This window comes from Macaca fascicularis, chromosome 4, assembly GCF_037993035.2.
Source record: "Macaca fascicularis isolate 582-1 chromosome 4, T2T-MFA8v1.1".
NCBI lineage: Eukaryota > Metazoa > Chordata > Mammalia > Primates > Cercopithecidae > Macaca > Macaca fascicularis.
The window spans coordinates 60,456,324-60,483,865 of record NC_088378.1 but is presented as its reverse complement, the minus strand read 5'-3'; the positions used below and the strand labels follow the sequence as shown (position 1 = coordinate 60,483,865).

Genomic DNA, 27,542 nt, shown 5'->3' with positions numbered 1-27,542 from the left:
CCAGTAGCTGGGATTACAGGTGCTTGCCACCACGCCAGGCTAATTTTTGTATTTTTAGTAGAGATGAGGTTGCACCATGTTGGCCAGGCTGGTCTCGAACTCCTTACCTCAGGTGATCCACTCACCTTGGCCTCCCAAAGTGCTGGGATTACATGCTGAGCCACCACGCCTGGCTGTCTTACAGATTTCATTTTAAGGCTTGAATGCAGTTCATGAGCTGACTTGTGGCTGTTGTTCTGACTGTTAAGCCCTCTGTCATTGCGAACTTATTATCGTGGGCATCTGGTGCTTTGGGGACATGTGTTGCCACACTAAGCTCAGTGATAAATAGGACACAGAGCTCTGTGGTTATTTTGTTTTGTTTTTTCATATATGTAACAACTAAAATAGAATGTGGGAAGAAATGTGGTCTCTCATCTGATCTTGGAAGTGAAGCAGGGTTGGGCCTGGTTAGTACTTGGATGGGAGACTGCCCAGGAATACCAGGTGCTGTAGGCTTAAAAAAAAAAGAAAAGAAAAGAAAAGCCAGGCGCGGTGGCTCATGCCTGTAATCCCAGCACTGTGGGAGGCTGAGGCGGGCGGATCACAAGGTCAGGAGGTCGAGACCATCCTGACTAACACGGTGAAACCCCGTCTCTACTGAAAATAGAAAAAATTAGCCAGGCATGGTGGTGGGTGCCTGTAGTCCCAGCTACTTGGGAGGCTGAGGCAGGAGAATGGCGTGAACACGGGAGGCGGAACTTGCAGTGAGCCGAGATCACACCACTGTATTCCAGCCTGGGCGACAGTGCGAGAATCCATCTCAAAAAAAAGAAAAAAATAAAGAGAAGGAAACATTCCAGCCTGGTCAACACACTGAAACCCCATCTCTACTAAAACTACAAAAATTAGCTGGGAGTGGTGGCGCACACCTGTAGTCCCAGCTACTCAGGAGACTGAGATAGGAGAATTGCTTGAACCTGGAAGGTGGAGGTTGCAGTGAGCCGAGATGGCACCTGGGTGACAGAGAAAGATTCCATCCCCTACAAAAAAAAACAACAAAAAAAATATTATGTTCATGTAGATAGTTCTGAAAGTCACATAACATAAGGTCTGTGTTTCTTTTCACCCTTGCTATTAAAGAGTTTTTATGTTAGAGAAGCTCATAGAACTTCTCTAAGCTATGTAAGTGTCATACACATGCCAAGTTTGCAATTACAAATCAGAAACCCAGAAGCATGCATTTCATCTCTTTCTCCTTATCTTGAATCATATATTGTCAGGTAGCTGATGGCCACCAGCTCTTATACTCAGAGTTATGGGACTGAAGACATATTTGATGGCTGAATTTTTTTTTAATTGAGGTGAAATTCACATAACATAAAATTAACCGTTTTAAATTGTCCAATTTAGTGGTATTAGTACATTGACAATGTTGTACAACCACTGCCTGTCTCTGGTTCCAAAACATTTTTATGGCCCCAAAGGAAAATTTCATGCCTCCTGAGCATGGCTGCTAGATCTTTAAGTTAAAAACTCTAGCTACCTTCCAAAAATGTCCACTCACCTTTAAGAGTAAACTCAAGCATGAGCGGAGAGGACTGCCTCTAACAAGATTTAAGTGAGGTTGGGCACAGTGGCTTACACCTGTAATCCCAGCACTTTGGGAGGCCAAGGCGGGTGGATCACTTGAGGTCAGGAGTTCAAGACCAGCCTGGCCAACATGGTGAAACCTCGTCTCTACTGAAAATACAAAAATTAGCTGGGCATGGTGGCGCGTGCCTGTAGTCCCAGCTACTTGAGAGGCTAAGGCAGAAGAATTGCTTGAACTCAGGGGGCGGAGCTTGCAGTGAGCTGAGATCCTGCCACTGCATTCCAGCCTGGGCGACAGAGCGAGACTGTCCCCCAAAAAAATAAAAAAAAGATTTAAGTGAACAGTTCCAGATTTTCCTAATTCCTTCGTTACTGACTGCAGAACATTCAGAGAGCTATTTTAGAACATTGTGAGTTTTAAATGGAAGCTGATAACTTCAGTGTGCACCTGGTCAGTCAAATCCACTGAGATTTAATGAGGTAGTGCTGGTGAGAGTTACCAACACATCAGACAGAAAACAGAAATCTGATTGTGGGCTACATTTGGTGGAAAGTAGGTTAAACGAGATCTAACCAGGACTTTGAGGAGACAGAGTTTGAAAATTTGGAATGGCAACAGGAGTGGGTAGGAGGCACTATAAATGTAAATGTGTGTGGAAAAGCACAGAAGAGAGAATGAGAATGAACACAGTGTGAAATTGTTAGGAGGCTCTTCTTGCTTGTACAGAAGGATCAGTGTAAAAACAACAACAACAACAACAACAACAAAGACATAATAAGATCCATCTAATTATGGAGGAGCATTTAAAATCAGACCAAATATAGATTTGATACTTTCAGCATTCAGGCACAAAACATTATTATGAAATAATAGAAAATACTGAATGGAAGTTTTTTTAATGTATAATACTTTGAATGTATAAAAAATACTTTGAATATGTAATAAACAATATCAGTCTGTAAATTCATTGCAATCACATTTTAAAAATTGCAGCAAGTTTTTTGGTGGAGGCTGACAAGCTAATTCTAAAGTACACTGCAGGCTGGGTGCGGTGGCTCATGCCTGTAATCCCAGCACTTTGGGAGGCTGAAGTGGGCAGATCACTTGAGCTTAGGAATTCAAGACTAGCCTGGCCAACATGGTGAAACCACGTCTCTACTAAAAATACAAAAATTAGCCGGGTGTGGTGGTGCATGCCTATAATCCCAGCTACTCTGGAGGCTGAGGCAAGGAGAATCACTTGAACCCAGGAGGCAGAAGTTGCAGTGAGCCAAGATCTCGCCACTGACTCCAGCATGAGCAACAGAGCGAGACTCTGTCTCAAAAATAGTAATAATAATAATAAAGTACACTGCAAATGTGTGGGAAAATATGTATTAAAAATGCCAGAAGTAAAGAATAACCAGGACAGTCTTGAAAAAGATTGATAAAGTTGAATGACATATCCTACCAGATACGGAGATTTATAAAGCTACAATAATTAAGATTGCGTGGTATTTGCACAAACAGCCAAATGAGTTGATGGAACAGAATTCGAGGCCAGAGCAGAATCACATTTATACAGACACTTGGTTTGTGGCAAAGATTACACTGCAAAACCGTGGGCGAAAAGAAAAAAAAAAAGAATTTTCACCTCTTTCTACACTGGACATGAAAAATAAGTTTATGTGGTTTGTAGATCTAAGTGTGAAGTTATTACCAAAGAAAAGTTTGAAAATAATATTTTAAAATATCTGTGGTGAATGATCTTTTTAAAAAACATTCTAATCCATCACAGACTGATACTTTAGTAAAATTCAATCAAATGCTGCTTGGATGTCATAACTGTCAAATTACTATAAAAGTTTCTTAGCACTTGCTCTCAATATGTTTATCTCGTCATAAGCCAGTAACAAACATTTTGCAGACTGTTATTATTCCGTGGGCCATGCTTTGAGTAGCGTTGTTCTAGAAGATAACCTATGAGATTGTATTCTATTTATGACCTTGGGTTAGGCAAAAGATTTCCTGTATAGGACACCAAAAGCCCTAACAGTAAAGGAAAATATTGATTCTATTAGACCATGATAAAATTAAGAACTTCTTTCCATCAAAAGATATTATTAAGGAAATATTTCCCCATTAAGGGAAAACCATGCCTCAACGTGGGAGCAGATTATTTGCAATATGCAGAACCAAAAGAAACACAGGCACTCCTATCCAGAATATACAAACAACTCCATTCATCAATAAGAAAAGGAACAACTCTAGTAGAAAATGGGCAAAAGATGTTTAGCAGTCAGTCACAAAAGACACTCAATCTCATTAGTCATCGGGGGAATGGAAATTAAAATTACAATGAGATTGCACTAGTAAACTCACTAGAAAAACTTAAAGTGAAAACAATTCACAGCCAGGTGACAGTGGAATCTGATACAATGATAAAAATGGATTAACTCTTTCTACATGCAACAAAATGAACAACTCTCACAATCACGAAAGAAGCCAGACACAGAGCAGTGCACCGTGTATGATTCCATTTCTATAAAGCTCAAATAAGGGCCAAAGTCCTCTGATATTTACGAGTTAACACAGTGGTGATTTTTGAGGACAGCAGTAGCAAAAAGGAGGAGGTCAAAAGAGCTTGTAGAATCCTGGAAATGTTCCATTTCTTGATCTGGGTAGCAGCAGCATGGATATATATATATATAGTTGGTGTGCTTATAATCTGTTCACTTTTCTAGATGTATATAATATTAATAGTTATTTAAAAATTATCATGATGATATTTGATATTAGGAAAAGATAAGGGGTTTTTGCTGTTTAACATTGCGAGAGCCCACTCTGAGGAGGCACTGTGCTTACAGCAAAGCCTCCAGTCCTGTGGGAAAAATAGGAATTATGCAAATAAGGGCACATTGGAAACTATGAAATGCTGGCAAATATAAAACCTATGTTACTTTACTTGAAATCATAGTTGCCTCTGTAATGATAGAGCCTGTTTTTCCAACTTCACTGAAATCCTAAATAAAAATTTCTCCTGTGAGGATTCCATCTAAAGAGCAAGTCGTAAAATACCCCCAAAAGAGAGAAATAAAATCAAGTATAATTATGATAGACAGGAAAACAGGGCGCTATTGAGAGAGAATGATGGAGATTTTCTTAGGATTGGGTGGTCATGAAAGGCCTCTCTGAAGATACGACAGTTAACCTAAGAGCAAAGGATGAATAGAGCCATCACACACAGAGCGGGAAGAGTTTTCCACGTTGAGGGAACAGCATGTTCAAAGGCCCTGAGGCCAGGAAGTGACTGAAGTGGGGCCTTGGAGTGGCTGAAGAAGGCAGGAATATGGTGAGCAAGAAGGGAATGTGGCACACGAGGCAGGAAGAGTGAGATCACTCAAGTTTGTTTTATTTCACAGCAAGAATCCAGTACATATTTTAAAGAAGGGGAGTGAGAGGACCTAATTGATATTTTCAAAAGGTTGCTGTAATTGCTTCATACAGACTGGACTGGAGCAACGAGAGTGTAAGCAGATAGACTCATCAATAGAACATTATATAGCAACTCAGTCAAGAGAGGAAGTTGACTTTGGCTTCAGGTGGGGGCAGGGGGGATATTCAGATATACACGATATAGTTTTGAGATAAAAGCCATTGGACTGGGTGATGAATTGGATCTGGTGAGTGAAGGAGAGGAAGGTGTGAAGAGTGACTCCCAAGTCTCCAGCTTGAGCCATAATGAGAGGTGTTGGAAGACAGCAGGGGAAGCAGGTTTAGACTTAACACTATGCAGACACCCGTGAACTAGGTAAGTTGGACACTCAGCCTGAAACTTAGGGCAGGTGTTTGGGTTAGGGATGTACCTTTGGAAGTGCTCAGGATTAGAAAGCATTTGAAGTCTCGGGAATGGAAGACATCACTTGGGAGAGACCCTTATTTTTTTAGAGTTTGATAAATGAAAAACAATGAGCAGTGTGACCACATAGAAATAGGTTACAGGTTTCTCCCATCCTGTGAGAAACGATGTGAGTTTTGGACTAGAGTTCAATGCTGTTTCAGATTTGGGGAAAGCAATAGGTGAATGTGGGAAAATCATGTTAAGTAAGAAAGTAATACATTTTATTTTCAACATCGTATTGGAGACTCTTAGAAATGATTGAGAAATGTGGTGGCTCGTGCCTGTAATCCAGGTTGGAGTATTCCCTGAGGCCAGGAGTTTAAGACCAGCCTGAGCATCATAGCAAGATCCTGTCTTTACAAAAAGTAAAAAAATAAAAAATAAAAAATTTAGCCAGGTGTGATAGCACACACCTGTAGTCCTAGCTTCAAGCGGGAGGGTCGCTTGAGCCCAAGAGTTCAAGATTACAGTGAGCTGTGATCATACCACTGCACTCCAGCCTGAGTGACAGAGTGAGACTCTGTCTCTAAAAAATAAAATAATAAGTTGGTATTACAGATGATCCTTGTATTACAGATGATCCTATTGAAAACTAGAAAGATTAATTAAGTTGCTCAAACTCACTTTGGTTAGTGATACATACGTAAAATCAGAAAGTCCTGGCCTTTCATTTAGAAACTTAGGTGAGTAGCCCCCTATTTGCTGGTTGATAATGATTCCCAGGTGAAATATCTTTCGCGAATCCCAATGGATGTGAGACTCAGCTTGTGCTAATGATCCCTCAGTGAAGAAAATCAATACATGAGTGTGATTCCACAGTCTTTCCTCCAGGCATTGATGGATGAGATTCTCATGCTCCAGGATGAAATCAATGAGCTCCAGTCCTCTCTCGCAGAGGAGCTGGTATCCAAGTCTTGTGAGGCCGACCCCGCGGAGCAGCTGGCCTTGCAGTCCACGCTCACTGTCTTAGCCGAGCGAATGTCCACCATCAGGATGAAAGCCTCAGGGAAACGGCAGCTTTTGGAGGTAACCAATAACTCTAAAGTGGCCTCCTCACTTCTGAGTTAACTTTTAACATTATGTTACCAAGTATGTGGGTTACTTACCTATCTACATTTTCATTGCTTCCCTCTCCCCAACTGGGATTGTGTTTCAAGAATGGTCTTCATGGCTGGGCGAAGTGGCTCATGCCTGTAACCTCGGCACTTTGGGAGGCTGAGGCGGGTGGATCACGAGGTCAGGAGTTAGAGACCAGCCTGGCCAACATAGTGAAACCCTGTCTCTACTAAAAATACAAAAATGAGCCAGACATGGTGGAGTGTGCCTGTAGTCCCAGCTGCTTGGGAGGCTAAGGCAGAAGAATCGCTTGAGCCTGGGAGGCAGAGGTTGTGGTGAGCTGAGATTACGTCACTGCACTCCAGCCTGGGCAACAGAGCAAGACTCTGTCTCAAAAACAAGGTCTCCTGAAGAGAGTACAGTCGATGTGTAGCCACGAATATGTCCTTTGACCCCCTTCTGACTCATTTCAGGCGTGAAATATTGAGAATGTGGAAAGCAAATTCTTGGTAGACATGAGCCTTGTGAAGAATAATTGTAGAAGGTTTGCATAATGGTTTGCTGTGTTTACATGACAGCATTTGACGGATGATATTACTAATACTATAAAGAATAAATCCTACTCAGTCACTGTTAGCCAATTCAAATATAGTAATTCATGAAAATACTCTTGCAATTCTGGCTCCCACATTATTTAATTTAAATATTATTTAATATAGAGACAGATTTGGGCAGCAGTAATATCTGTGTTAAAAATCAGCTATCTTCCTTTTTTTATTTGTTCTCTTGTAAATTCTTGGCCCTAAGCTTCTAGGCTACTTTTATTGTTGCTTCTATAATTTGGTTAGACTGGAGGCTCCCTAAAGACCTTTATAGTATCTATCATCTTGTATCTTTTGGCAGCTTCTCTGACACATAGTGGGTTCTCAATACATTTTTTATTATATGAACCAAATATTATTTTATTTAGCTGCTAATTATAACATAAGGCAATTAACCATGACCCCGTTGTGGGGTGTGTAGTCTGTCTCTAGTTTTACCTATTATATGATTAGTCAAATAATCTATTGATATATTAGGTTGGTGCAAAAATAATGGCAAAAACCACAGTTACTTTTGCACCAACCTAATACTTCTTGTATTAGAGAAATTTAAAGCCAATGTGTCTGCCCTACTTATTAATTTCCATTTTAAATTGTTTAATAAAATTTTAAAATAGTGAATTATTCATAAAATAATTTATAAAATATTTATTTTAAAAGTTAACTTTTAATTCATTTATATTGTCCCCAGTAACTCTATGAAAAACTTGTGGGGGTTTCAAAATGAAGTGATTGGCCTGATTTTTTTTAACATGAATTATTTGCAATCATTGAAAAACTCAGAGAGCTAACCTAGAAATTTAGATTTCTGCCTTCACTTGAGATGAAAGTTAATAGTGGACCACTCCTTCCCACACGGATCAATTGCCTGGAACTGTATGTGGCTGCTGTTTTAGGCAGGCCACATGTTTTTCAGTTTGCCACAGTCTCCATCACTTGCTACTATTCCCAGCCATAGAGGTCCAGTGTCTGCTGCCATTTACCAACTGCTTTATGCCATTGTTTTGTTCTAATCCTTGGCTGATTTCCACCATTTATATTGCTGCCTGGTCGTATAGGTATATTATTTGAGAATACCTTGTTCAACTCTAGATGCACATTAGAATCACTAGGGCGTCTTTTTTTAAATACCAATTTTGAGAGTTACCCCTAGAAATTCTGATTGTTGTTCTGGGATGTGGTCTAAGCAAAGATAATTTTTTAAAGTTTTACCGGTGATTCTTATGTGCAGCCAGGGCCTGGAACCATTGCTTTACTATGTTAAATTCTCAATATTTTACCTTAGCGTGATCTATGTTACATTTTACTGAATTCATTAGGAGAAGTTGAATGATCAGCTGGAGGAACAAAGGCAGGAACAGGCCCTGCAGAGGTATCGCTGTGAAGCCGATGAGCTGGACAGCTGGCTCTTGAGTACCAAGGCCACTCTGGATACTGCGCTGGGTACACCCAAGGAGCCCATGGACATGGAGGCCCAGCTTGTGGACTGCCAGGTACCAAAGGATGCAGGATTAAAGAATATAAAAACAATGATTTCTGTAGAAAGTAAAACATGTTTGGGGTTTTTGTTTTTTTTTTTAAGTCTTTTTTGTTTTTTGTTTTAAGTCTTATCTAGGAAGAAGGAAGACGATTTTTCTCCTTCTCTAATATAGTCTCCATTTTAGAGGAAAACCCTGTAGCACCAAAGACTTATTCCAGAACATGAAAGTAAAAATGTAGGGAAAACCTTTGGAAATGTAAGATTAAAAGTATACCAAATTTTAAAAAATACGTGAGAGCAGCCACCTGAAAAAGAAATCAATCCAAAGCAGTAATGTTTCAAAAAAGAGGATTCTCTTTAAATTAATAAGGAAAGAGTTGATTATGTGATGTCTTATTTTTATTAGCCATAATTATCATAATCTAACACAAAAATAACATAATAGTAATGGATAACACGAAGGCAATGGCCTTTTCTCCTTATCTGTTGACTATATAAAAATGTTTTTCAGCTGGGCGCAGTGGCGCATGCCTGTAATCCCAGCACTTTGGGAGGCTGAGGTGGGCAGATCACAAGGTCAGGAGATGGAGAACATCTTGACCAACATGGTGATACCCCATCTCTACTAAAAATACAAAAATTAGGCAGGCATGGTAGCGCGTGCCTGTAGTCCCAGCTACTCTGGAGGCTGAGGCAGGAGAATTGCTTGAACCTGGGAAACGGAGGTTGCAATGAGCCAGCATTGCGCTACTGCACTCCAACCTGGGTGACAAAGTCAAAACACTATCTCAAAAAAAAAAAAAAAGGTTTTCATGGTTTTTTTTAAAATGTGTTTTTGTCATTTCATAATAGCTAATCTTAAAATAGAGAAAAATTGGCAGGGCACCATGACTCATGCCTGTAATCTCAGCACATTGGGAGGTCGAGGCAGGCAGATTGCTTGAGTTCAGGAGTTCAGGAACAGCCTGGGAAACATGACAACACCCTGTCTCTACAAAAATACAAAAAATTAGCCAGGTGTGATAGCACGTACCTGTAGTCCTAGCTACTTGGGAGGCTGAGGTGGGAGGATCACCTGAACCCGGGAAGTCAAGGCTGCAGTGAGCCATGGTCCCACCACTGCATTCTAGCCTGGGCGACAGAGTGAGACCCTATCTCAAATAAAAAAAAAAAAAAAAAAAAAGAAAGAAAAGAAAAATTGAGAGGCTCAGGTAATTTTTTATAGACCCCTCTAATACCATAACAATTAAAAATAAAAGTCACCAGACACTGTGACTGACACCTGTAATCCCAACACTTTGGGAGGCTGAGGTGGAAGCACATTGTTAGAGACCAGCCTGGGCAACAAAGTGAAACCTGGTTTCTGTTGAAAAAATAAAAAATTTAGCCAGGTGTGGTGGCACATGTCTGTGGTCCTCGCTACATGGGAGGCTGAGGCAGGGGGATCCCTTGAGCCCAGTAGGTGGAGGCTGCAGTAAGCCATATTTATGACTATGCGCTCCAGCCTGGGTGACAGAGCAAGACCCTCCCTCAAAAAAAAGAAAGAAAGAAAAAAAAAGTCTATAGACTACTCACTCATCAAGGCCATGGGAAAACTACAAAAAATCACGAAAGCCTGTCTGTTTGGTAAAAGACTCCAGAGGTCTGTGTTGCACTGTGGGAAACAGTCTTTGCAGAGGCTGGGGAGATGTGTGAGTTCATCCTTATTTCTGTTGCTGCAGAACATGCTGGTGGAAATAGAGCAGAAGGTGGTGGCTTTATCAGAGCTGTCAGTCCACAATGAGAACCTGCTGCTGGAGGGCAAAGCTCACACCAAGGACGAGGCCGAGCAGCTGGCTGGAAAGCTGAGAAGGCTCAAGGGGAGCCTGCTGGAGCTGCAGAGAGCCCTGCATGATAAGCAGCTCAACATGCAGGTGAGGGTTCCAGCCGCTGGCCCACAGCCGAAAGTTGGAGCACTGTTCACGTGCTCCTTCTAAGGTGTGCCAGGTAAAAGGAACAGGTTGGCGGTGACGCATACTCGTGTATGTACCTGCTTTACAGTGACATTTTAGTGTGCAGTTTTAAGTTTACACTCTTGGACTTTGCAAATAGATTTTGTTAGGACTACTAACAACAGCAGTTCAGCGGAGTGGTGGAGGCAGAAAGCACTCTGACATGAAAGTGACAGTGAGAGGAGAGGAACTGGAGAGGGAAAGTAAAGGCTGCTCCAGGAGTGTTGCTGTAAAGTGGTATACAGAGGAATGAGATAAGCTCTAAGGAGAAGGGAGTCAAAGAAAATTGTATCTCTTTTTTTTACTTATACATTCATCACAATGTGAGTGTTTCATTTTAAGATCAGAAAAATAGTAAGTTTACACGTTAATGGAAATAACTCAATAGAGGAAAAATTGATGAAAAAAGAATATGAGCAGGGTGCTGTGGCTCACGCCTATCATCCCAGCACTTTGGGAGTCCGAGATGGGCGGATCACTTGAGGTCAGGAGTTTGAGACCAGACTGGCTAACATGGTTAGCCAAAAAAAAAAAAAAAATTTGCTGGGCCTGGTGGTGGACAGCTGTAATCTCAGCTACTCAGGAGGCTGAGACAGGATCATTGCTTGAACCCAGGAGGTGAAGGTTGCAGTGAGTCGAGATTATGCCACTGCACTCCAGTCTGGACGACAGAACAAGACTCTATCTCATAAAAAAAAAAAAAAAAAAAAAAAGAAAGAAAGAAAAGAAAAAGGAGTGTGATTGCAAGAAAAATCTTGTTGGGGAGGGAACGGATAGGATAAAAAGTGCACTGGCTGGGCGCGGTGGCTCACACCTGTAATCCCAGCACTTTGGGAAGCCGAGGCGGGTGGATCATGAGATCAGGAGATGGAGACCATCCTGGCTAACACGGTGAAACCCCGTCCCTACTAAAAATACAAAAACTTAGCCGGGCATGATGGCGGGCACCTGTAGTCCCAGCTACTCGGGAAGCTGAGGCAGAAGAATCTCCTGAACCTGAACCCAGGAGGTGGAGGTTGCAGTGAGCTGAGATTGTGCCACTGCACTCCAGTACGGGAGACAGAGGGAGACTTCGTCTCAAAAAAAAAAAAAAAAAAAAAAGTGCAGAGTTTGGTCTTCCCTACCCTTCTTGCTAAGTAAGCCAGGGACCAAATAGTTGAGAAGCCCATTAGCTGCCTCAAACCTACAAGCATCTGATGGTATCATCTGCTTCTTCTTGTGGCCTAATCCAAACTGTGCCTTCCTTTACCATTTACACCTTTCTCCTGCAATAATGGTTGAGACCAGGCCAATCTGTTCTCGAAGTAAAATGAGGAGCAAGGGAAAGCGTCTATATTGGAATACAAATACTGGTAGGAAGTAGGACATAAATATTGTCATGGAAACTTCATGGAAGGTCACTGTGATTGCTACTATTTTCTCAGTGTGAGGATGATTGTTAGGACTAACTTATGTATTTTTCTTCAGCTTTTTGCTGATCATATGATGATATGATGTGGAAAACCAAACTTAACTAAAAATTAGAAGCAGTGGAGAAATTTAGGAAGATGACTGGCTTATTACAAAATATGAAGTTAAGTCATTGAAAACCATAAAATAATCCAACAAAAAATAAAAATTAAAAAATGAAATCGGCCGAGCACAGTGGCTCACGCCTGTATCCCCAGCACTTTGGGAGGCCAAGGCCGGTGGATCACCTGAGGTTGGGAGTTTGAGACCAGCCTGGCCAACATGATGAAACCCCATCTCTACTAAAAATACAAAAATTAGCTGGGTGTGGTGGGGCATGTCTGTAATCCCAGCTGCTTGGGAGGCTGAGATGTGAGAATTGCTTGTACCTGGGAGGCAGAGGTTGCAGTGAGCTGAGATTGTGCCACTGTGCTCTAGCTTGGGCAACAGAGTGAAATTCTGTCTCATTAAAAAAAAAAAAAAAAAAAAAAAAAAAAAAGTCGAGAATTTATAGTTTTTATATAGACAAAAAGCAAGTTAGAGGAATAATGTAATATTCCATATAAAATTTTGTAGAGTTTTGAGAGGTTATTAGTCTTATATATGTGTGTAGGTTTTGGTTTTTTTTGAGACAGGGTCTCGCTCTGTCACCCAGGCTGGAGTGCAGGGACGCAATCTCAGCTCATTGCAACCTCTGCCTTCCAGTCTCAAGTAATGTTTCTACCTCAGCTTCCCGAATAGCTGGGACTACAGGTGTGCATCACCATGTCCATGTCCAGCTAATTTTTGTGTTTTTTTTAGAAATAGAGGTCTCCTAATGTTGCCCAGGCTGGTCTTGAACTCCTAAGCACAAGTAATTCACCCACCTCAGCCTCCCAAAGTGCTGAAATTATAGGCATGAGCTACCATGCCTGGCCAATCTAATCATATATTAAAATACAATATTACAATAATTAAAATAGTTTGGTGTTGACACAATAAATATGTGAACAGAAAATTAAACGATAACTATTCCAGAAAGAGATTTGGTATATAAAGGAATTTGATAAATATTTTAGGTGGCATTATAAATCAGTGGACAAAATATGACTCACTCTGTAAATAATCACCTGAAACATGGTAAACTGTATTTTCTACCCCATATTTTACAGAAAAATGTATCACAGATGGATCAAAGATTTAAATATAAAACTTAAGTCCGCAAGGTACTCAATGTATGATTTTTTTTAAAAATCTTAGGATAGGGAGAACTTTTGTCAGTATACCCCAAATCCAGAATTTTATAGCTTCTTTTAAAGTAGTACATGGGCAGGGCGTGGTGGCTTATGCCTGTAATTTCAGCAGTTTGGGAGGCTAAGAAGGGAGAATTGCTTGATTCCAGAAATTCAAGACCAGCCTGGGTATCACAGCAAAGCCCCATCTTTACAAATAATAAAAAAATTAGCCAGGCATGGTGGCACACACCTGTGGTCCAGCTACTAAGGAAGCTGAGGTGGGAGAATCCCTTAAGCCCAGGCGGTTGAGGTTGCAGCGAGCTATGATTGTGCCACTGCACTGCAGCCTGCGTGACAGAGTGAGACACCAACTAAACAAATAAACAAATGGGCCATGGCTCCCACCTGTAATCCCAGCACTTTGGGAGGCTGAGGCGGGTGGATCACCTGAGGTCAGGAGTTCGAGACCAGCCTGGCCAACATAGTGAAACTCCTTCTCTACTGAAAATACAAAATTAGCCAGGTGTGGTGGTGGGAACCTGTAATCCCAGTTACTCGGGAGGCTGAGGTAAGAGAATCACTTGAACCTAGGAGGCGGAGGTTGCAGTGAGCAGAGATCACGCTGTTGCATTCCAGTCCGGGCAATAGGAGTGAAACTCCATCTCAAAAATAAATAAGTAAATAAATAAATAAATAAAAATAAAACTACTACACAAAAATGGAAAAGTTCTGTATGATCCCCCTCCCCCGCCCCCAAAAAAGTAACCAAGTTGAAAGACGTAGACAAGGAGGGATGAGTAAAACAAAATAAAACAAAAGACATAGACAAACAGGGAAGAAACTATATAATTCACAAATCTTTTGTAAAACAATAAGGAAAGATCAAATAGTAGAATATGGACAAAAGATATGAAGAGATAATTCACAGGAAAAGAAATACAAATGGACAATGAACATATGAAAAGACATTTGAACTCTGTGTTGGATAAATAGAGGCAAATAAAAAATACAACATTTCACTTGGATTTACACACTTGAAAATGCACATGCAATGTGACTTTGTAATTAAAGTCAAAAGAAAAGGTTACAGATACTAAAACAACAAAAGTAGAATGATTTTCTAGCTGTAAAAGTAGACAGCAATTCACCTAGTTTTGTAAACAACTGTTATAGGTAGAATACGTAATGCTTTCTTCTATTTTCAGTGGTGATCTGTGAATGAACTTAATTTCTAAAGAAGCTTAAATAAAGGAAAAGCCTTGAAAGTTGCCTAGCAATGGGATGGGGATAGGGATAGCAATCATTTATAAAGCTCTTATTACTCCCTTACCCCACCTACCTACCCCTAGAGGCAGGTAGTAAGGGAACGGGTGGCCTGATACTCCCAAGCACAGGAGAGATTAAACAAGGCAGGAACCACAAATTCCAAGGCCTCATGGCCTGGGAAGGGCAAACCAACGAGGGAAGCAGGCCCAGCCTGGCCCTTGGCAAGGCTCCTGTCTAAGGAGCAGCTGTTACTCAGCTCTAGCTATTATCACACAAGAATTTACAAGTGGCATTGCTGGATCTTCTACTTTTTCAAGAGATAGGGAATTTAGATTTATTTCTTAAGCCTCCCAGTTTTTAAACGTTGACATTTAAATCTAAAATTTTTAAATAATTTCTGTGCCAAAGAAAGCATATCCACAAGCCAGGATTGAAATCTGTTTATCTTTTTCTCATTCATTATTAACGAGGTGACCTGGGGCAAGATCCTTAAATTTCCCACAACTTTCTTACGGATCAGTTTTCTCATCTGTAAAATATGGATAATAATATTTAACTTTAAAAAATTCTTTAGAACATGTGGAAAAAATAAAAAGGAAAAAAATAGTGAGGATTTAAATGCAAGTAATACAATAAATGCTCAAATTGCAGCAGTTAAAATAATTAATAACAATAACCAACTGTTTCCAAATCACGTTATTTGAAACGGAGAAGCTTCTGCTATGCCGAAAGGCCGGGCTTGAGACTTTAGCGGGCTGGACTGAGCATGCGCACACCGCTGTGGCGTCGACACCCGGCAGATGCTGCCCAGGTCCGTGGGAGTTGTTTAAATTGAGTCAAGTCCTGACTCTGTCCACATTGGGTGACGTGTAAATACAGAAAAATGTGGTAGTGTTTTACTACATGAAAATTGGTTACTGTTTATTTTTAAACTATCTCTAAATTCCATCGTCTTTCATCTAATGAAGTTCCCAGCATATAAAATATTAATAGATCTTTTAAAATAATTAGAGCTTCCTGGAAGATTGCTTTTCCATCTGTGGGAAGAAAAGGAGCCCTGTTTACATTATTATTGCTATGGAAAGGATCATGTCCCTTTATGCAGAAAACTAAAAATAATTTGGAGTTTATCTGAAATTAATTAAGTTAATTGCAGAAAACAAATCTTCCATTAAATGCAGCCGTCAGCAATGTTAATACCCTTTAATTGGGGCTTGGATGATTCAGGAGGGTTGGAATACCTTCCTAAGTCTGTAAGCACACCATTACTTAGTGCTACTGAAGCTGGGAAATGGTAATACTTCTTACCTCCGTTCTTCTTCACTAATTTGACTTACATGGGTATCAGTGAATGACTACGCTTTTTTTGTTTCCTATCAAATAGACTGCTTCTCTATATGAAGAACCACAGATCTTAAGGGTATGTAATAGGATCTCCTGAATTTCGTGGTATCTTCATGAAGCTAGGTCTTTTTCACACATTATCATTCATTAAAGGAACAGAGAGATTGCCCCATAAAATAATAAAAAGCTTTATAAAGAAATGTTTTATTTAATGTTTAGCATTGCCCAGTCCTCATTCATCTTCCAAGGAATGTTCCTGGCAAAAGTGGTTACTGTTCTAGTTTTTCCAAAATAAGCAGTTTATATAGCCCCACCCAGTGGGGACTGATGACAGAAGTCGCCTAACCTCCCCATTCCCTAGGTATGGCAGAAAACTGTTATCACACCTCAGAGAAAGTAATTACCATAATTACTTTCCTTCTGGTTGCGCCTTCTTATCCCCAGGGGAAAGAGAATGAAATTTGAACTGGATTCTTAATCATGGTTTGCTTCCTGTGGTCCAAGTCTTATGTTTCAAAATGACTAAATCATTCAGAGAAAAATTCACTCACTGAAAAACTGAATCTAACCACATAGAATCTGAATATATAGCTGTGCATATAAAAGTGAGGAAGTTGTTAAGACCTAACATTTCAGTTGTCACTGTTCCAAACCAAATTTGGTGTAAGGAACTTGAGCCAACCTCTCTCAATCAGACCATAGTAACTGGCATAGAAGAGTGTGTTGGGCTCAGGGCTGGGAGAAGTTTCCAAGGGAGTCTTCAGGTTGGGCTCTGAAAAACAAATTTTTGCTGAAGAGAAAAGCAGAGAGGAAGTGGCCTGGATCCCACAAAAGCAAGTCAGCAGGTCATGGCCAGGGCCACTACGTTGGCAGCTGGAGCAGCTCTGATGGGGACAGCTTTCAGTCTCATCCACTGATTTCTTGAGGTCATTCTCTACAGGTTCCTTTTGAACTGCTGTTTCAACTTTGCTTGGAAGAACCAGGTTCTTTTAGAGCTTATTCTTAGAAGATGGTGGATTCTTAGATGAGAGAGAATCTGTTTTCATGCAGAAAATCATGGGCTCCAGTTCTGGGAGAATGCCCATCCACCCAAACTTCCCATCTTTAGGAAAATCACTGCTTATCTTTGAGAAATTCTGCAGAAGGTGGAGAATTTAGTGTCACTAGTCACCAATTCTGAAGGTCTTTCAAAATGCAACTAGCATCTGTTAGACCATTGCACCCCCGTTGTTCTACCTAAATTGTAATCTCTGGCTGGATCATCTGAAAGGAAAGGAAGTCTGAGCTCGGGTGGGCTCAGGATCTGGGAGAAGGTTATGTATACTATTACCTACAGGTTTTACTGTTCATTTAGCTTGAAGCACCGACACCATGTTGCAAAGATAAAGATAAGATCTATTATCTCAGACAATTTAATCATGAGATTCTAATGAAAAAAAGAAGAAACAGAAGGGTAAACAGATCCCATCTATTTCCCCAAAATTGTGAGTGTAAAACTCCGAAAACAAGAGAGAGAGAGAAGGGTCTGTGGGCAGTTAGGTTGGATGAGCTAGAATGGCTGGGTCCCATGTTGTGCTCAGACATTGCAAAGAAGACCCAGTGGGCAGGGGAGCAGCAGCTCCAGAAACAGATGGCAGGGGGCTCCTCTGGAGAAACAACCTGTGAAATATCCTTCCTCTTCCCCATGCTACGCCAGCCCCACTGGCCTCTTCACTGCTCTGTTCTCTCTGAAATGGCAAATTTCTTTCACCTTGGGGTCTTTGTGCCACCTCTTCCCTGGGTCTGAATGCCCTCACTCTAGGTCTTTGCCAGGTTGGTGGTCTCTCATCATGCAGAGTGCAATTGTCTCTTCTAAAGATGCTTCCTTAGACCTCCCTAAAACTTTCTATCCCATTTTCTGTCTTAACGTTTTCTGTAGGCCTTATCACCAGCTCGGTTATCTTATTTGTTTATAGTCTAACTCTCCACCAGGGCCCTCATCTGGCTTCTTTGCAGAGCACTCCCAGCTCCTAGAACAGTGTCTAGTGAGTGCTTAATAAGTAGTAAATGAGTTATATTGAAATTATAATTTATCCAGTGACAGATGAATCTATGTGAGTAGAAAAGCTCTCATTCAGAACTAATCCCGTTTGATGTGCAACATTTTAGGGCCTTTCAAATTCCATTAGAATAATCAGGCAGGAAGGATCAACTCTTGCCTAGGTGCTGAGTCATTACTTTGGTAAGCCAGCTTTGCAATGGGCCAGTTTCTGGTGATGGTGATAGATGGGGTGAAGGGTGCTTTTTTAGAGATCTCACCTTTAATTATCATACCACTGACCTCTCAAGGCTCAATTCAGCTTTTGAATTTGTAAAATGGTAACCACATGTGCCTACAGTAAATGACTTTTTTTAATGTGCTAATTGATGGTTCTGAAAGAAAGACTCTTCAAGAGTTTTCATCTTTGAGTACAGTCTATTGATTATGTAGGTCAGTCTATAAATATTATCATATAATAGCAGACTCTCAAAGATAGAGAATTCTAGGAATAATTTAAAGCTATCACCTTAGTAGGGTAGACACTGAAGGTTACACAGACCAGTATCAGGGATGAGGCTTCCTTCCTATTCAGTGTCTTGGGACTTGAGTTACCTGCGGTGAAGCTGCGGCTCTGTGAAACAGAGGTCAAGACCCTGGGCTGTGAAAGGTAGAACAGAGGATGTCCAGCCGGCCTGGGAAACTCTTGTTTAGACTCCTTGCCTCTGTGCTGCAGTACATTTTCTCCCATATGAACTGAGAATCCAGTTTAAGTTCTTACTGAATTCCAGAGAGTATGATGCCTTACGGAACTGAACTTTTTGCTTCTCAAAGATATTAAAACGTCTTTGATTAATGATCTTTTAGAACCTCAAAGATATTAAAATGTCTTTGATTAATAATCTTTTAGAAAAGTTTTTAGGAAGATTATTCTAAAACTCTTTCATTGGAGCTGGATTAGAGAAAGTGGCATAGGGCAGGGCAATGCTTTCACGGGAGAGGCACAGTTATTATGGGTAATGATCATTTGAGAAACAATTTACCTTTGTGTGACTTAAAAAACAATCTCGAGTTACGTTTTTGTGGAAAAAAATTCTGGAATATCTGATGACCACATTGGTCAGCTAAAAGACTGACCTCTAAATACATGGGTTTTCTCCTCAAACAGTTCTATGTGTGATCATCTGTTTGTTGTTCTTGCTCCTGCAAATGCCATAACTTAGATGGGTTTTGTGTTACTGTTATTTTTTTTTAAATGTGGTTTCACATCTCAATGGAGCCATTTTGGTATCATTACATAGAACGCACCAAAGTAGCCTTCTCTCCCTTTTGGTTAAGGTTTTCCGGTGTGTAGCATGACTTGATTTCTGCCTCGTTAAAAGCAGGGAACAGCACAGGAGAAGGAGGAGAGCGATGTTGACCTAACAGCCACGCAGAGCCCCGGCGTCCAGGAATGGCTGGCCCAAGCTCGCACCACATGGACCCACCAGCGGCAGAGCAGTCTCCAGCAACAAAAAGTAAAGTGTTTCCTACCTCTCTGTAGCCTGCAGATCTGCCCAGGGAAGAACCTGAGAGGCATGTTTCAGAAGGACAAGTTGCTTCTGTACTAAAGACAGAGTGGCTCTTTATCTTCTCTTGGAATGAAGCAGGATGTGGCTGTTTCAATGTATTGACTCATGACCGCTGGGCTGATTGGTCATTTGAAAATCCAGTCTTTAAGAAAAGCTTGTGTTTAGGTTTACAAATAGTGTAACACGGCTATCATCTGCTTTACCAGAGATAACCACTCTGTTTTCAGATTTGCCTTCTGAATCTATTTAATTTTAATATAAATCTCAGGAAAGCCTTTGAGGTTTGGTGAAAGTCTAAGTTGCGTGTTTGTTTGTTATTTTTTTAATGAATGCAGTTTGTATTTTTACTTTCAAGTAGATGATATCACAAAATAGGATTGCTAATTGTTGCCTAGTGAAACAAATGAACTTTGATGAATAAGAATGATTTCTCATTGGTACCTTAACTATATGTAAAAAGCATATTCAAATATTTTATTTTCTCAAATAACAAGAGCATTTATTATAAATAATGAAGAATTAAAGCCAAATCTATTGATAACATAATTTATCAAGTAAGTGGAAAACTTAAGTCACTTTTCCCAAGGATCTATCCTGTTAGCATGACAATATTGATTTTCAAAAATGAGAGAGCATTTTGTACCACTTGAGGGCACTATTGCCCGGCAAAATTTTCTTTTCCCATGGGTTTTTTTTTTCCCCCCAGATTTTTCAGAGGTATCCTATATCAAAGCAAAAGAATACTACAGCGTACTTTGGAGACACATTTGAATATTTACATAAACCATACGCTTTATGCAATGTGCAAACTTAAAAGCTCACTACCAAAGTTCTCTGAGAATTTTATACCTTGAACTATGACTGTAGGCAATAATCATGAAGTAACACATGTGTTTGCATTTGTCCTTTCCCTTGAGCAGGAGTTAGAACAGGAATTAGCTGAGCAGAAGAGTCTCCTTCGCTCAGTAGCCAGTCGTGGAGAGGAGATTCTAATTCAACATTCGGCCGCAGAGACCTCTGGTGACGCTGGGTATGTTTCAAAATGCTTCAATTTTCTCTTCATTGTGTTTTCCTAGCATTTGAAGAAAAGTAAACATCTCAGTCAAAATTTTATTTTAAACATCTTCAGCAAAATTTAGTCATCTCGTTTTTACTTTAGGGTAGTAAATGTACCTGCGTTTTGAATGTTTTGTTGCATCGCCTGAACACAGCGCCTGTAGGAAGCTAACTTGTTTGCCCTCCTTCCAGTGTGCACAGCCTGTCTGTCCAAAGATGCTCATGAGTTCATTTTTTAATCTAATGAGAAATGCATTATAAAATGAGATACATGATTTTCTAATTGAATGATTACATCTACCTGGAGAGCATTCTCTCTGTAACTTATCTTGCCTTAGCAATATTCTAAAAAATAAATGCATGGGCCCATTAAATATTTTGAAATCTTGATCTGGAGTGAAGACTTTGAAAGTCTTCTACACAGAAAAGTCCAATGTTAAAAGAAAAATTAAGGAAGTTGGAGAATTTTCAAGTTGAAGACTTTTATTTAAAAGATCATAGAGGAATTGCAGCAGTGTGGAAGCACCGCTGTATTTTGAAGCAGGTCTGAGTTTTATTCTAGTTCCACAAAGGTCACTTTGGAAAAGTCACTCAACTGTGATACTCCTCTGTAGAATTTAGAATAATAATCCACTAATGTTATCACAGAAGTTTTGTGAAAATTATAAATGTCAACTGAGAAGATATACAGGAAAACTTTCTTTGAAATCTAAAACATAAAAAAAAGTTTTCATGCAACCTCTGTGTTTATGCATTACTAAAAGTTGGAATTCGGCAGTATCCTTTGGCAAATAACTCTGACTCCATTTCCCATTTCTGAATATTTATTTTTAGGGGAAATAACATAAAGGAGGAAATATGTATTATGAAGATGGTTTTGGAAATATTATTTGTGATACTAAATAATTAAAAAGGCATAAATTCTCACTAGTATAAAAGAGTTGAAGAAAATTTTATACATATAGAATCTTAACCCAAAACAATGTAACCATATCAGAAAATGTATGTATGATGCTAAGTAAAAATGTGATATCAAGTTGAAGTAGAGTATGTATGTAGATAAGAACTAGAATAGACCATCAATAATAAAAAAAAAATTTTGGAGACGGACGACATAGGAATTAAAAAATTTTTTTTGCAGTTTAATCAGTGCTGACATATGACATCAATGTTGACTACATACAGTCTGTTACATATATACACACACACACACACACACACACACATATATATATATGAATTCTGAGGGCAAATGATAGGAGAATAAACAAACTAAAATGCAATGGCAGCAGATATATTGTGACAAAATACGTAGGAAATAGGAAGGCATTCAAGAAAATGAAAAAACAAAAATCTGTGAAAGTTTTGACATGGCTGATAAATATCAATGTAAAAGAATAGGAATGAAGAGTATTATGGCATCTATAGGCAGGGATTGACTTTAACCCTAAAACTGTAAAAATTGCCTTAAAAATATAAAGGAGTTTAAAAACTCTCTGTTGTGTATCATGCTTAAAGATGCTGATAAGACCATGAATATGTGTCTGTAGTAAACCCAAAATGAGACTGTTTCTTTCATGTTGATTGAGGCGAGACTTGCCTTCACGTTGCGTTCCTACCTGTTTCCAGCTCCTCTGAAATGTTTACTTATCTTGCGTAGTTTTCTGAATATTTTTGCCAAACAAATATTTTGACAAAGGACCCATCCAGCATTGCCTCCTCTCCGTATGTATCATCACAAAAGGAGCAGAAGGGATCTTCTGCAACTGTCTTGCCATATATTTTTTTTTTCTTTCCTTGGCCTTTAGCTTTGGAAAGGACCTAAATGAAATACAAACAACTGTTAAGTTGCTCTTTCAAATATAAAAAAATACTTTAAAAATAAATTTGCAGTGCAGTGCTGGCTTTCTAGATAAGATTCACTCTAATGACTACTTATACATTCTTTAACTTTTATACAAATGTTTAGGAAACTTCACCTTTACATGCAGTTGATAACAGTTCAGCCTTTTTCAAGCCTTTGGGTATCAAGCAAACAATTAACCGTGAATTAATGATATCTACATTCCAAAGTAAACATGTATGTATATGTATATAAACCTTGCTAGGAAAAAGCCTGATATTCAGCCCATAACTTGCTGGCTGCTTTTCTAAGACTATAAATGTGGCTTGGTTCGTGTAAGGAAACCCCTGTGGGAAGGACATGACCTACTTCATATAGTCACACATTTGCCATATAAGGAGTAAGTACTATGTAACTTGTAGAGGGTTAATGGAGGGTGTCTTCCAAGATTACTAAGGAAAAACAACTGGAAATTTGTTGAAGTAAATATAAAAAGAAAGAAGAATAATTTTCATGGAGAACAAAAGGCTATGTTTTAAAATGTTTGCTGCTGGTGTTGTACATGTGTCAATGATTAAATGTAAGAATATAAACATTAAATATTCTTCTGGTTTTATTACAGATTTTTATGTAAATACAAATGAATTCAAAGTGCTGTACTATAGGCCATTACCACAAAAGAAAAAAAGCAATAAAGAAATTTAACCTCATAGGAAGTTCAAAGCTTTTTAAAAATAATTTTTCAAAAGTAGAAAAATTCAGATACTAATATTATAGACACTCAACTAAAGCTATCAATTATGTTTTGGCATTTTTTTCACTTGCCATTATTTTTTCAGGTATATTCATGTTGATGTATAGATCTAGTTCTTCATTTTAACTGTTTAATAGTATTTTATTTTGTGAACGTAATTTATTCACCCATTTTCTTATTGCTGGATATTGCCATTGCCATTATTATTATTATTACTATTGGTTTTTTTTTTTTTTCCTGAGACAGAGTCTTGCTCCGTTGCCCAGGCTGGAGTGCAGTGATGCGATCTCGGCTCACTGCAACCTCCGCCTCCTGGGTACAAGTGATTCTCTTGCCTTAGCCTCTCAAGTAGCTGGGATTACAGGCACCCACTACTATGCTTGGCTAATTGTATTTTTAGTAGAGATGGAGTTTCACCATGTTGGCCAGGCTGGTCTTGAACGCCTGACCTAAGTGATCTACCCACCTTGGTGTCCCAAAGTGCTGTGATTACATGTGTGAGCTACTGTGCCCGGCCCTAAGATTGCTGCTTTTAGCATTGTTTAAATTAACTTCCTACATGTCTCTCAGATGGGAAAGATTCTCTGCATTATATCCTAGGAGTGGAATCCCTGCATCACAGATTTAAAGAGTTTTACTTTTCTTGAGACAGGGTCTGACTCTGTCACCCAGGCTGGAGTGCAGTGGTGTGATTATAGCTTACTGCAGCCTTGAACTCCTGGGCTCAAATGAATTTCTTGCCTTAGCCTCCAAAGTAGCTGGGACTACCGGCATGTACCACCATGACTGGCTAATTTTTACTTTTTTTTTTTTTGTAGAGACAGGGTCTGGCTATGCTGCCCAGGCTGGGCTCAAACTCCTGGGCTCAAGTGATCCTCTTGCCTCAGCCTCCCAAAGTGCTGGGATTACAGGTGTGAGCCAGTGTGCCTGGCCAGTTTACAGAAATTTTAAGTCTTATTTCTAGAGACTTATCTAAAGACACTGTTGTGCTTACATTTATTCTAAGAATAATTGGCTTTGGGGTACCATAGAGTATCATCCTGCCAACACACTTGTTATTCTTTTTTGTCACTTGAGCAAAAGGCCCTGTATCAAATTAATTAATATCTACTCTTCCTTTTAGATGACATGGTTTTAGTTAGGACTTCAATGGTCCTGAAAAATGAAGATCCATGGAAATTTGGCTACCCTAGGTTGTTCCTGTTTTCGTCTTTTTTCTTTTTTTTTTTTTTTGAGATGGAGTCTTGCTCTGTCACCAAGAAGAGTACAGTGGTGCCATCTCAGCTCACCACCACATCTGCTTCCTGGGTTCAAGTGATGCTCCTGCCTCAGCCTCCCGAGCAGCTGGGACTACAGGTGTGCATCACCATGCCCAGCTGATTTTTGTATTTTTAGTAGAGATGAGGTTTCTCCATGTTGGCCAGGCTGGTCTCAAACTCCTGACCTCAGGTGATCCACCTGCCTCGGCCTCCCAAAGTGCTGGGATTACAGGCATGAGCCACCGTGCCCGGCCCATTTTCATCATTATTAACCCTCATTTACTGAGTGACCACTATTTCCCAGATAGGGTTATAGGCCTTATGCATGTATTCCCTTTCATTCTCATAATTATGCAAGGTAGATACTATCTTCATTTTAAAGATGAGAAGATTGAGGCACAGAGAAGTGAAACAACTTACCCAATGTCACAAATAATGTGCTCGAGTGAGGGTCATAATCCAGGTCCATCTCACTCTAAAAGTCAAACTTGGCTAGCCATGGTGGCTCATGCCTGAAATCCACAAATTTGGGAGACTGAGGTGGGAGGATTGCATGAGCCCAGGAGTTTGAGTTTACAGTGAGGTGTGATCACACAAGTCCATACCAGGTTGGGTGACAGAGTGAAGCCCTGTCTCAAAAATAAATAAATAAATAAAAGCCATACCAGTTTCAGATGTCAATTGCTGCCTATCTTTAAGGATGACACTGGAGGGTCTCCCTCCCATATCCCTCTGTGTCCTGTACTACCTTCCCAGGTCCTGTACTGTCTCTCTGTGTCCTGTACTACCTGCCCAGGCTCTATACAATCCTTCCTGTGTCCTGTACTACCTTCCCAGGTCCTGTACGATCCTTCCCGTGTCCTGTACTACCTTCCCAGGCTCTGTACTATCCCTCCATGTCCTGTACTACCTTCCCAGGCCCAGTACTATCCCTGCATGTCCTGTACTACCTTCCCAGGCCCTGTACTGTCCCCCCATGTCCTGTACTACCTTCCCAGGCCCTGTACTATCCCTCCATGTCCTGTACTACCTTCCCAGGTCCTGTACAATCCTTCCAATGTCCTGTACTACCTTCCCAGGCCCTGTACTATCTGGCCCAGGCCCTGCACTATTCCTCCGTGCCCTGTACTACCTTCCCAGGCCCAGTACTATCTCTCCATGTCCTGTACTACCTTCCCAGGCCCTGTACTATCTCTCCGTGTCCTGTACTACCTTCCCAGGTCCTGTACAATCCTTCCAATGTCCTGTACTACCTTCCCAGGCCCTGCACTATTCCTCTGTGCCCTGTACTACCTTCCCAGGCCCAGTACTATCTCTCCATGTCCTGTACTACCTTCCCAGGCCCTGTACTATCTCTCTGTGTCCCGTACTACCTTCCCAGGCCCAGTACTATCTCTCCATGTCCTGTACTACCTTCCCAGGCCCTGTACTATCTCTCCATGTCCTGTACTACCTTCCCAGGCCCTGTATTATCTCTCTGTGTCCTGTACTACCTTCCCAGGCCCTGTACTATTCCTCCGTGTGCTGTACTACCTTCCCAGATCCTGTACTATCCCTCCATGTCCTGTACTACCTTCCGAGGTCCTGTACTATCCCTCCGTGTCCTGTACTACCTTCCCAGGCCCTGTACTATCTCTCCGTGTCCTGTACTACCTTCCCAGGCCCAGTACTATCCCTCCATGTCCTGTACTACCTTCCCAGGCCCTGTACTATCTCTCCGTGTCCTGTACTACCTTCCCAGGCCCAGTACTATCCCTCCATGTCCTGTACTACCTTCCCAGGCTCTGTACTATCCCTCCATGTCCTGTACTACCTTCCCAGGCCCTGTACTATCTCTCCGTGTCCTGTACTACCTTCCCAGGCCCTGTACTATTCCTCCGTGTGCTGTACTACCTTCCCAGATCCTGTACTATCCCTCCATGTCCTGTACTACCTTCCCAGGTCCTGTACTATCCCTCCGTGTCCTGTACTACCTTCCCAGGCCCTGTACTATCTCTCCGTGTCCTGTACTACCTTCCCAGGCCCTGTAGTATCCCTCCGTGTCCTGTACTACCTTCCCAGGCCCTGTACTATCTCTCCGTGTCCCATACTACCTTTCCAGGCCCTGCACTATTCCTCCGTGCCCTGTACTACCTTCCCAGGTCCCGTACAATCCTTCCAATGTCCTGTACTACCTTCCCAGGCCCTGTACTATCTCTCCGTGTCCTCTTCTACCCTCCTGTGTCCTGCACCGCCCTCCTGTGTCCTATATTTTCTCTGAACTCATAATAGCAACCCTCCCTAGACAAACACATTTTTAAGGTTTTGAACTAACTTTTCTGCTATTTGCCAAAGGATACTAGTCTGTAATCGTGCTACAATTTTTTATTACAAATGTTACAATTATTTTTATTCAGTGCATTTTTAAGTATCACTTCTGCACATGGTTCAGTTTATCAATGAGTAGGAATATAGTTGCTTTGTGATTGGCCTAAACATTTTCGTTATTTTTAAAGCATAAGCTAATAACCAAGGTAATCTTATTTCATTTGAGGAAGCAGGTCTGGTACACACAATAAGTTACCTATCTTATCACTTTTTTGTGCACATTGTAAACTTAGATTATTTATTCTTCTAATAGCGAAAAACCTGATGTGTTATCCCAGGAGTTGGGGATGGAAGGGGAGAAATCATCCGCTGAAGACCAGATGAGAATGAAATGGGAAAGCTTACATCAAGAATTTAGTACCAAGCAGAAACTACTACAGAATGTTCTGGAACAGGAACAAGAGCAAGTGGTATCAAATATTTTACATTATATATTAACTAATATAAAAGATGTAGAGTTTATGCTGAGGGATTATAACTGTGCAATCATCTTAATTTTCATGATCAATTTCAAACTAAGACATGAAGCCAGTTTTTCACTCTACATTTTTCTTAACAAGTCTATTTCACATTTCCCTTCATAATTATATATTTATATGTGAAAATTTGATTTCTAGACAATATTTTTCCTCAAAGATGATTAATATCTGATTCCGTATTAGCCTAAACCCTTACATTTTAAGTGCCCTCTTTTTGTGTGTGTTTTGCAAACTTGAAAAAGTAAGGGTGGAAATCAAGGATATGCACCTCTAGGACAGAAGGATTTCCACAAATCTGGAATGCAATTGTGAGGCCATCTTATTTTCCATTGCCACTTCCA

At 40.4% G+C, this 27,542-nt stretch overlaps 1 protein-coding gene across 28 annotated transcripts in view; it reads left to right on the top strand.

The window, feature by feature from the left end:
• Positions 1-27,542, top strand: part of SYNE1 (spectrin repeat containing nuclear envelope protein 1) — a 530,711-nt gene that overhangs the window by 361,101 nt on the left and 142,068 nt on the right. For 19 of the 28 annotated variants that reach the window (XM_074037290.1, XM_074037285.1, XM_074037289.1 and 16 more), the window contains 6 exons: positions 6,273-6,479; positions 8,431-8,604; positions 10,313-10,504; positions 19,255-19,389; positions 20,364-20,473; positions 26,976-27,132. In XM_074037290.1, the coding sequence (XP_073893391.1) occupies positions 6,273-6,479; positions 8,431-8,604; positions 10,313-10,504; positions 19,255-19,389; positions 20,364-20,473; positions 26,976-27,132 (975 nt within the window). The remainder of the gene's footprint in view (positions 1-6,272; positions 6,480-8,430; positions 8,605-10,312; positions 10,505-19,254; positions 19,390-20,363; positions 20,474-26,975; positions 27,133-27,542) is intronic. The other 9 variants (XM_005552157.4, XM_074037292.1, XM_074037296.1 and 6 more) reach the window with 3 other exon arrangements.